This window comes from Brachyhypopomus gauderio, chromosome 5, assembly GCF_052324685.1.
Source record: "Brachyhypopomus gauderio isolate BG-103 chromosome 5, BGAUD_0.2, whole genome shotgun sequence".
Taxonomy (NCBI): Eukaryota; Metazoa; Chordata; class Actinopteri; order Gymnotiformes; family Hypopomidae; genus Brachyhypopomus; species Brachyhypopomus gauderio.
Genome location: NC_135215.1, coordinates 15,344,598 through 15,356,704, shown reverse-complemented (window position 1 = coordinate 15,356,704; position 12,107 = coordinate 15,344,598). Strand labels below are relative to the sequence as shown.

The 12,107-nt window shown below is 44.1% G+C and overlaps 1 protein-coding gene across 1 annotated transcript; it reads left to right on the top strand.

The window, feature by feature from the left end:
* Positions 1-6,722: 6,722 nt before the first annotated feature.
* LOC143514608 (uncharacterized) lies at positions 6,723-11,931 on the top strand. The gene is made up of 2 exons (XM_077006016.1): positions 6,723-6,923; positions 7,637-11,931. Exon 2 carries the CDS (start codon positions 9,696-9,698, stop codon positions 10,806-10,808), a length of 1,113 nt encoding a protein of 370 aa, XP_076862131.1. The 5' UTR covers positions 6,723-6,923; positions 7,637-9,695; the 3' UTR covers positions 10,809-11,931.
* The last annotated feature ends 176 nt before the right edge of the window (positions 11,932-12,107 follow it).

The following is a 12,107-nucleotide window of genomic DNA, read 5'->3' as shown; positions in this document are numbered from 1 at the left end:
TCCGTTTCCTGGAAACCTAAAAGGCGCTCCAAACTGTGTCGCTATGCACGCAGCCGACGAATGGCTAATCAGTGGAGGAGAGGAGGCCCCTCCCCTGTCTCATGCCTCAGAAGGACAGGCTCCTCACAGCTCGCAGATGACAACAGGTGGGAGATGTGATTCAGAGATATTTCCCCAAAGAAATGCTCTAATGATTTAGCCCTAGGTCTGGTTTTAAACAAGCACTCAAACTTCTCCCACAGAAAAACCAACACAAATGTAAAACAAATTGAACTGACTTCTTAGAAGTGGTGAATACATCTACAAACTGAAATTATTGTTTCAGTGTGAATCTGAAGTCTACTGAAATCATTTTGCAAAGGTCTGTTGCCAAAAGTGGAATCTTTAGAAGATTGCACAGTCTTTCCCACGATGATAGGGAACCTCAATAATGCTTCTGAGCTCTGGGTTGACTTTACCTGCAAAACTCAGCAGGCCAGCACTTACCGACTCAGAGTGTGCTCTTGTGGGCAGGAGACATAGAGAGAGAGCGGAAAGTATTCATTAAAGGAAACTCCAGCCAAACTCCGAGAGCAGCTCTGACGTGAGCCGGACTGAGACGTGGATGATGGTGGCCTGTGGGTGGGGGCGAGCAGCCCTGCTATTAAAAGGCTGTGACGGCATTTGACGCCAGGGGGCGTGAGCCATCTCACTCAGGGCTCATGCGGCACACGCTCTGGAACCGTCTGACATCACCGACTGAGAGATCAAGAATGTGGCCCTTCGGGAGTCTGCAGAGTTACACAGGGCAGAGCATTCTCTATAACAAAGACTTGATCTAGTGGATGTGAATCTGCTAAACAGCGCATGGCAGGTTATATATTATGTGATTCAATTGGTGCTGCAGTGTTGTGATAATGTCCAGGTTCCAACCGAGCATTACATCTTCTGTTATAATTGCTGACCCTTAATTGGACTGTGTTAATAAATGAGAGTGCTAAAGACCAACTCATTACGGGAACAGCAGGAACCCCACCGTACCTAACCACTACCTTCAGCCACGGGAAAGCAGTACTGGACAAAACAGAAGAGAAGCAAGAATATATCTCTTAAATCTACACTATACCATTTCTCTAGGCCAAAGTATTACAAGATTTTGTTCCTATTTTTTCACTCTGTCTCTCTCTCTCTCTCTCTCTCTCTCTCACACACACACACACACACACACACACACACACACACACACACACACACACACACAGGCACAGGAAATGTGTGATAAGTCAGTAATGGTCATGTACCACCAGGGGGTGGGTGGCTAAAAATCTTTTGTAAGAGATGGAAATGGAATAAATGGTCCACAGAAGAAAAGTGGACGTCAGCCCAGTGAGCGCATGTGGAGTGAGAGAGTGTGTGTGAGCAGACCTGTGACTGCACCCCTGGAGCACCAGCAACAGCCAAGATGCAGCTTGACTAACGTGAGCAGAACACGTACACGGACCCACGCCAGCAGAACCGATCTCTGGCTCAGGTGGAAAATAGCGCAGGGTCAGAGGTCAAAGCAGACATGAGCAAACCCAAAAACTGAACAGGAGATCCTGATGAAAGGGAACCAACCAAAAGCCATTAAACATATTGATTACTGAAAACCAGCATGTGCGCTTGGATCCCATCAAATCTGCTGCTAGCATCAGGTGTGTAACATGATCAATATGCATATTAGGAGCACCATGAGCCACTGGAGGCTTTCTTCACAGGACAAGCTGAAGAACACAAGCCACTGTGAGCCTTAATTAACAGACTACAATCTTTCTATGAACCAGAGAGAACATTTAACGATAAGAGGGCCTCACACCTGGACTCCAGGACCAGAGAGTCCGCGTTTCTGTTTCAGTCCAATTGCACATGCAACTGAGAAATGGCATCCATGCCTAATACTTCAGACATTTCGATGGGAGCAACTATCAAAGAGAGAGAGGAGATTTGGGACTGAACCTTAAACATGCTCTGTTACATTGGTGTTATGACCCTCTAGTTAAACAAGTGATGCCAACTGCAGTTATAATGAATGAAAATGCCAAATATTTAGCTACAGCTGAAGGCATTAAAGTCACATTTATGACCATTCACATCATCATCGTTGAATCTCTGAATCTCTTCACTTGAAATCATTTCCTTGTGCGGAAAAGGCAGCATGCCTGTAACGTTAGGAAGATGACTCAACACAGAGGGATCCAGTTGCAGAGATGTGTTTATTTACACCAGTCAAGATAGGGCGGTTTGAACCAGCTAAAAACTGGGAAAGAGTAGCAAAGGGAACTGCCAAAGTAACCCAGGAATAGAGGCAGGCAGATGTCAGCCCGGGAGAGCAGAACTGAACATCTGTGAGGGGGACTGGCTGGATGCGTGATCCAGGGAAGAAGCACAGGTCGATACACAAACAAATCACACAGAGAGACGCTCGGTACACGACATGGTCGGCAATACTTCTCAAAGAAGAAGTGCAGGCTAAAGACTTATATAGAGGAGGAGTGGTGGTAATGAGGACCAGGTGTGTGTCTAGTACTCTGGCAACAGGGATCGGACGCCACGTGTTGGCGCTACTCCTCTAGAGGGCGCTATGGAGCTGGAAGGGTGAAGGTCTGAGGAGCGAGTCGTGCCGTTGTCTGATGAGCTGTCATTACGTTTGCTTGACTTCATGTACCAAACCGCTTCTTTCTTCATTTACGTTTCCAATGACCCATTTATGGTGGACCCATCTAAGCACAATGGTGTCCTGCATTGTCTTGAATTCCCAGAGTTTTTCAACTGATTTTTTGCAAACGTTTTGCAAAACAGCAGCAGTCTGAAGCTTCACATTGAAATCCCTTCCATATATTAAAGTGAAACTCTGAGATGTTTCAGGCGGTGTGCTATTTCACCACATGGGCTTGAACAAGCTGATGGGAGCTCCTACCAGCCTTGACCTCAGGCAGCACTCCCTATGTACCTGCAGTCGAACCCACTGGGACACACAAGGTGCTAGACTTTACCTCCTCACCTGACATGCAGCCTGCAGGGACTCCATGCAGCAGAAACACTTCAGCAAAGCTTTGCCTGTACTGGGCCATGGGTTCCCCTTTACTCTGTTTAAATTCAACAACATTTTTTCCAATACACAAGAAACCACCAGGTTGTGAGGCAGCACAACCGCGTTGTCCTCTCACTGGGTTAAATATTGGCACATGACAATAATGTAATAATAATGTATTCTTATTGTTATCATTTTTCGTCGTTTTCTTCTTCTTTTTCTTCTTTATATCATCATCATCATCATCGTCGTCGTTGTCATTGACGTCGTCGTCGTTGTTGTTGTTGTACTATGTTGTTCACTCTGGTCTGAGGGGAAACTGGGTGCCTCTCTCACCTGCTCTGTTGTCACTGGCCACCACTGGGGCATCCTTGCTGGCACTAGCAACCGCACCCTGGCAACCACCCACTGCTTCTGCTAATGAAAAGAGGAAATGCCTTCCACAAAGCTGTTAGGACTGTGTCCAATGAGAGGACTTACGCAGCGATCAAGATGTGTGATTTTTAGTTTATTAAAGAAACATGCTGGCGTTATGAACAATAAGGCCAAGCACCTGCTCTGAAATGTATGTTTGAATTGTAATCACTTCAGAGTAGTGTCTTTCTACGCCAGTGTGGTGTGTTCTTTAACCACTGCAGCACACTCATGAATAAACATTGAACAATTATGAACACTGCAGTTCATGACAGACTCACTTAGCATTCTGTAGGCAAAGCTTGTCCACAAGCCACATCAGACAGTCACACATGGCCAACCCTTCAGTGGCTGAGTGAGCAAAGCTCATGGCATTATGGATGTGACACATGCAGCTGTTTCAGAATGACTTTGACCCCTTAACCCTCTATCCCTTAAAGTCCTTGACTTTCATTCTTAACTACAAACATTTAATTTACTTAATAATTTATATTATTTACTGGATGATGTAACTGTTCTCTTTTTTTCCATCAAATTCATCAAATGAAGTTGTGATATAAAATAGCATGTGTACTGCGTTATATGATGCGTTTAGTGCTGCCCCTGAAGTCTTTAATGAAGATATTGCAATAGAGGAGACAAGCATCTTGCTGTTCTCCTGCACGTAATCCTTACGGTATTAAAATGAATCATAAGACTGTTATAGTCAAGCTGTACCTCCATGGGCTGTGCACAACTGGATCTGATAACCCATCAGATCATTTGCCCATAGAGAGGAAAAAAGCTGCTATTGATTCTTTATACCGCAGCATTTTTAGACAAAATCCTCAGAACACTGACTCACTCACTCACTCACTCACTCACTCACCCACTCACCCACTCACTCATTCACTCACTCACTCACTCATCCACTCACCCACTCACTCACTCACTCACACACTCACTCACTCATCCACTCACTCACTCACTCACACACTCATCCACTCACTCACTCACTCACCCACTCACTCATTCACTCACTCACTCACTCATCCACTCACCCACTCACTCACTCACTCACTCACACACTCACACACTCACTCACTCATCCACTCACACACTCACTCACTCACCCACTGTCACTCACATACTCACTCATCCACTCACTCACTCGCTCACTCACTCACTCACACATTCACTCACTCACCCACTCTCACTCACACACTCACTCACTCACTCATACACTCACACACTCACTCACTCACCCACTGTCACTCACATACTCATCCACTCACTCACTCGCTCACTCACTCACTCACCCACTCACTCACTCACACACTCACTCACTCACACACTCACTCACTCATCCACTCACTCACTCACACACTCATCCACTCACTCACTCACTCACTCACACATTCACTCACTCACCCACTCTCACTCACACACTCACTCACTCACTCACCCACTCTCACTCACATACTCACTCATCCACTCACTCACTCACTCATACACTCACACACTCACTCACTCACCCATTCACTCACACACTCACTCACTCACTCACTCACTCACACACTCACTCATCCACTCACCCACTCACTTACTCGCTCACTCACTCACTCACTCACTCACACACTCACTCACTCACTCACAAACACATCAGCCCTGTCCCTTGATCAATTACCCACATATTAGTTTATTTCATTCACCCATCCCTGTTTATCTCCCACTGAGCTGTTGGGCTCTTAAGCACTTTGAGTTGTTCTTGGTGCTTGCTTTTGTGAACTTGAGTCTGAGCTGGAGCATAAAGACTTTCTAACTGGGCTGCCACAATCACACACAACATACTGTCACATCAATATGTAAAGACAGCACCTTATTGTAGTGTGAAAAAAAAATATCTCTGTGAGAGAATTTACAATTGATCAGAGCCATGAATCTCTTAAAAATATTGTAGTCTTAAGTAATACTTTAAATTATATTTTAATATTTTATACTTTTGAGAGATACACTGTGATCATGTTGCTTAGGCTGTATATAGTCTAGTATACAGTATAACCACAACGCCGTAAGCCAGCAGACAGCAATGTGTTCTTCACCTGTCTGGCAGAAAAGAAAGAAGTGAACACAAGTCTCCAAACTGAACCTCAACTAAAGGAAGCCAACATAATACAAACACAACATGCTTATGAAGGGAAAATGCAACATACCAATACACAGGTGACATATCTCCTGCATGTGAGATGTGACCAGCACCAACACCAGACAGAGGCAGCTGACATGGAGGCACCATCACAGCTTCACCCTGGCATGCTCCACACAGAAGTCAGGACACCACACCAACCAAAGCCATTGGCCATCATGACACCGCGCATCCCACAAGAATGGACACTACCCTATTTTCTTGACCGGGCCTCTCTTGGTCAACAAGGCACTCCTGGGCCCCCTTCTGTAGATTGGGCATGGAGATGGCACTACTTTACCCAGATTTTGAAAAACGTAATCTATTATTTCAGAGATTATAAGGTGGAGATGTTTTGTAACACTGAGCAGTGATTCCTGGCTTTTCACATGTGTGGTTAAGATATTGGTGTGTACCCGAGCCATCCTGCTCACAGGGTCCAGTTTGGCTACCGGTTCCTATGACAACAGAACAAAATAACTTTCCGAATAATCTGAACCATACTCTGCAAACTGCATTTGCTTGGTCCAAAACCGTCACTCAGCCTGAAGCCACTTGAAGAAATGAAGAAAGACCTCCCCAAGAAAAATAGTATGAGTGTAAAGGAGAACCTGCTGTTCCTTCTGAAGAATAGCTCTGCTATTTTGGTAGGATGGAGAAGTTCTAAGCAAAACCTTTCAGCCCTTAGGTCCTGAGTTTGTGAGAGCATCCCAATGAATGTTTATTTCAAGCATCTCAGAGACTTTCAGATAATTACAGTGTTGATCCTCAAAAATCCTCATGTTTTTGTGCTTTAACGGATAGTTTCCTGTCCTATCAATAAGCTATTTATACATATATAAATTACATTACATAATTACACAATAGTCTACAGGCTGAACAATATAAAATAAATAAAGGTAATTGGCTGAATTTGAAACAGTTTTGAAATGTTTTGAAACATTTTATCACCAAGAAAGCTAAATGTGTATTTTTTTATTCTTAATTAATTTATTTTTACTGAAGGAATAAAATATATTGCACATAATAAAGTACATATCCCCTAGTCATAGGTTAACTATCTATTTCGCCATGTGATTCTCACTCCAGCTTTGTAGGTGGCGGTAACAATATGATGTTCGGTTCACCAGTAAGCCAGTGTGCACTCTTTAGGCCACGCCCTCGCGTTTGACGGCTTACCCAAGTTGTGATGACGGCCATGACGGACGAGTCCCCTAAGTAAATAACCTAGATAGCGACAGAAATGGAGACAAATGTGAACATATAACAACGGTAGCCGTCTGCGAAGAGGATAAGGTATTGATATAATAACTATGTTACTGAACCCGAGTAAACGGAGATAGGGATTGGCTAGCTAGTTATGTAGGTAGCAAGCATTATTCAGTCGAAGCACTGTTAGCTAGGTAGCTAACTATGTTAGACGTTGTGAGTGGCGTATAAAGTGAGTAGTGAACATGTTAAAGTGTTAAGTGACTACCTCGCTAACCTAGTTAGTTACGACGTTTGCCGTCACATTAGTGGTTTATGTATCCAGCTACAGAGCAGCAGCTACTGGACAGTTTCGCCGAGGCTGTGCTGGCTGTAAACAGATTGAGTTTGACTGACGTTACTGATATGCGGACGTTATCTTGCTAGTTAATTATATACACTTATTTTTGTCCACTCATCCTGTTACTTTTAACGTGAATATCCACCGTGGTATGTCATAAGATGATATTCTTACAAAGAGCGTGATCATTTTGACTGACTTTTTCTATGGCTGTGTTCTCTCTGACAGTCTAGACAATGCGTTTTCTTTGAATATTTGATATAGCTCATAAATCCGTGTTCGTCCACAAGATTCCTCACTGGTTATCTTCCTGACCCTGTCTCTCTATAACGTGACAAAACACCCTAAGGAGTCAGACACTTTTTAACTTGTCTCTCTCGCTGTGTGTGTGTGTGTGTGTGTGTGTGTGTGTGTGTGTGTGTGTGTGTGTGTGTGTGTGTGTGTGTGTTTGAGTGAGCAGGATGGAACAAGGGGTTGTGGATAGTCCTGTGATCCTAGTCATCAAAGCACCTGATCAGAAGTATGATGACCAGACTATTAACTGTTTCTTGAACTGGACAGTAGAGAAACTGAAGACCCACCTTTCTATAACACCTTTCTTTTTTATTTACACCAGTCAAGATAGGGCGGTTTGAACCAGCTAAAAACTGGGAAAGAGTAGCAAAGGGAACTGCCAAAGTAACCCAGGAATAGAGGCAGGCAGATGTCAGCCCGGGAGAGCAGAACTGAACATCTGTGAGGGGGACTGGCTGGATGCGTGATCCAGGGAAGAAGCACAGGTCGATACACAAACAAATCACACAGAGAGACGCTCGGTACACGACATGGTCGGCAATACTTCTCAAAGAAGAAGTGCAGGCTAAAGACTTATATAGAGGAGGAGTGGTGGTAATGAGGACCAGGTGTGTGTCTAGTACTCTGGCAACAGGGATCGGACGCCACGTGTTGGCGCTACTCCTCTAGAGGGCGCTATGGAGCTGGAAGGGTGAAGGTCTGAGGAGCGAGTCGTGCCGTTGTCTGATGAGCTGTCATTACGTTTGCTTGACTTCATGTACCAAACCGCTTCTTTCTTCATTTACGTTTCCAATGACCCATTTATGGTGGACCCATCTAAGCACAATGGTGTCCTGCATTGTCTTGAATTCCCAGAGTTTTTCAACTGATTTTTTGCAAACGTTTTGCAAAACAGCAGCAGTCTGAAGCTTCACATTGAAATCCCTTCCATATATTAAAGTGAAACTCTGAGATGTTTCAGGCGGTGTGCTATTTCACCACATGGGCTTGAACAAGCTGATGGGAGCTCCTACCAGCCTTGACCTCAGGCAGCACTCCCTATGTACCTGCAGTCGAACCCACTGGGACACACAAGGTGCTAGACTTTACCTCCTCACCTGACATGCAGCCTGCAGGGACTCCATGCAGCAGAAACACTTCAGCAAAGCTTTGCCTGTACTGGGCCATGGGTTCCCCTTTACTCTGTTTAAATTCAACAACATTTTTTCCAATACACAAGAAACCACCAGGTTGTGAGGCAGCACAACCGCGTTGTCCTCTCACTGGGTTAAATATTGGCACATGACAATAATGTAATAATAATGTATTCTTATTGTTATCATTTTTCGTCGTTTTCTTCTTCTTTTTCTTCTTTATATCATCATCATCATCATCGTCGTCGTTGTCATTGACGTCGTCGTCGTTGTTGTTGTTGTACTATGTTGTTCACTCTGGTCTGAGGGGAAACTGGGTGCCTCTCTCACCTGCTCTGTTGTCACTGGCCACCACTGGGGCATCCTTGCTGGCACTAGCAACCGCACCCTGGCAACCACCCACTGCTTCTGCTAATGAAAAGAGGAAATGCCTTCCACAAAGCTGTTAGGACTGTGTCCAATGAGAGGACTTACGCAGCGATCAAGATGTGTGATTTTTAGTTTATTAAAGAAACATGCTGGCGTTATGAACAATAAGGCCAAGCACCTGCTCTGAAATGTATGTTTGAATTGTAATCACTTCAGAGTAGTGTCTTTCTACGCCAGTGTGGTGTGTTCTTTAACCACTGCAGCACACTCATGAATAAACATTGAACAATTATGAACACTGCAGTTCATGACAGACTCACTTAGCATTCTGTAGGCAAAGCTTGTCCACAAGCCACATCAGACAGTCACACATGGCCAACCCTTCAGTGGCTGAGTGAGCAAAGCTCATGGCATTATGGATGTGACACATGCAGCTGTTTCAGAATGACTTTGACCCCTTAACCCTCTATCCCTTAAAGTCCTTGACTTTCATTCTTAACTACAAACATTTAATTTACTTAATAATTTATATTATTTACTGGATGATGTAACTGTTCTCTTTTTTTCCATCAAATTCATCAAATGAAGTTGTGATATAAAATAGCATGTGTACTGCGTTATATGATGCGTTTAGTGCTGCCCCTGAAGTCTTTAATGAAGATATTGCAATAGAGGAGACAAGCATCTTGCTGTTCTCCTGCACGTAATCCTTACGGTATTAAAATGAATCATAAGACTGTTATAGTCAAGCTGTACCTCCATGGGCTGTGCACAACTGGATCTGATAACCCATCAGATCATTTGCCCATAGAGAGGAAAAAAGCTGCTATTGATTCTTTATACCGCAGCATTTTTAGACAAAATCCTCAGAACACTGACTCACTCACTCACTCACTCACTCACTCACCCACTCACCCACTCACTCATTCACTCACTCACTCACTCATCCACTCACCCACTCACTCACTCACTCACACACTCACTCACTCATCCACTCACTCACTCACTCACACACTCATCCACTCACTCACTCACTCACCCACTCACTCATTCACTCACTCACTCACTCATCCACTCACCCACTCACTCACTCACTCACTCACACACTCACACACTCACTCACTCATCCACTCACACACTCACTCACTCACCCACTGTCACTCACATACTCACTCATCCACTCACTCACTCGCTCACTCACTCACTCACACATTCACTCACTCACCCACTCTCACTCACACACTCACTCACTCACTCATACACTCACACACTCACTCACTCACCCACTGTCACTCACATACTCATCCACTCACTCACTCGCTCACTCACTCACTCACCCACTCACTCACTCACACACTCACTCACTCACACACTCACTCACTCATCCACTCACTCACTCACACACTCATCCACTCACTCACTCACTCACACATTCACTCACTCACCCACTCTCACTCACACACTCACTCACTCACTCACCCACTCTCACTCACATACTCACTCATCCACTCACTCACTCACTCATACACTCACACACTCACTCACTCACCCATTCACTCACACACTCACTCACTCACTCACTCACTCACACACTCACTCATCCACTCACCCACTCACTTACTCGCTCACTCACTCACTCACTCACTCACACACTCACTCACTCACTCACAAACACATCAGCCCTGTCCCTTGATCAATTACCCACATATTAGTTTATTTCATTCACCCATCCCTGTTTATCTCCCACTGAGCTGTTGGGCTCTTAAGCACTTTGAGTTGTTCTTGGTGCTTGCTTTTGTGAACTTGAGTCTGAGCTGGAGCATAAAGACTTTCTAACTGGGCTGCCACAATCACACACAACATACTGTCACATCAATATGTAAAGACAGCACCTTATTGTAGTGTGAAAAAAAAATATCTCTGTGAGAGAATTTACAATTGATCAGAGCCATGAATCTCTTAAAAATATTGTAGTCTTAAGTAATACTTTAAATTATATTTTAATATTTTATACTTTTGAGAGATACACTGTGATCATGTTGCTTAGGCTGTATATAGTCTAGTATACAGTATAACCACAACGCCGTAAGCCAGCAGACAGCAATGTGTTCTTCACCTGTCTGGCAGAAAAGAAAGAAGTGAACACAAGTCTCCAAACTGAACCTCAACTAAAGGAAGCCAACATAATACAAACACAACATGCTTATGAAGGGAAAATGCAACATACCAATACACAGGTGACATATCTCCTGCATGTGAGATGTGACCAGCACCAACACCAGACAGAGGCAGCTGACATGGAGGCACCATCACAGCTTCACCCTGGCATGCTCCACACAGAAGTCAGGACACCACACCAACCAAAGCCATTGGCCATCATGACACCGCGCATCCCACAAGAATGGACACTACCCTATTTTCTTGACCGGGCCTCTCTTGGTCAACAAGGCACTCCTGGGCCCCCTTCTGTAGATTGGGCATGGAGATGGCACTACTTTACCCAGATTTTGAAAAACGTAATCTATTATTTCAGAGATTATAAGGTGGAGATGTTTTGTAACACTGAGCAGTGATTCCTGGCTTTTCACATGTGTGGTTAAGATATTGGTGTGTACCCGAGCCATCCTGCTCACAGGGTCCAGTTTGGCTACCGGTTCCTATGACAACAGAACAAAATAACTTTCCGAATAATCTGAACCATACTCTGCAAACTGCATTTGCTTGGTCCAAAACCGTCACTCAGCCTGAAGCCACTTGAAGAAATGAAGAAAGACCTCCCCAAGAAAAATAGTATGAGTGTAAAGGAGAACCTGCTGTTCCTTCTGAAGAATAGCTCTGCTATTTTGGTAGGATGGAGAAGTTCTAAGCAAAACCTTTCAGCCCTTAGGTCCTGAGTTTGTGAGAGCATCCCAATGAATGTTTATTTCAAGCATCTCAGAGACTTTCAGATAATTACAGTGTTGATCCTCAAAAATCCTCATGTTTTTGTGCTTTAACGGATAGTTTCCTGTCCTATCAATAAGCTATTTATACATATATAAATTACATTACATAATTACACAATAGTCTACAGGCTGAACAATATAAAATAAATAAAGGTAATTGGCTGAATTTGAAACAGTTTTGAAATGTTTT

Coding starts and splice junctions, on each gene's coding strand:
- LOC143514608 (XM_077006016.1), top strand. CDS start 9,696: ATGAATCATAAGACTGTTATAGTCAAGCTGTACCTCCATGGGCTGTGC.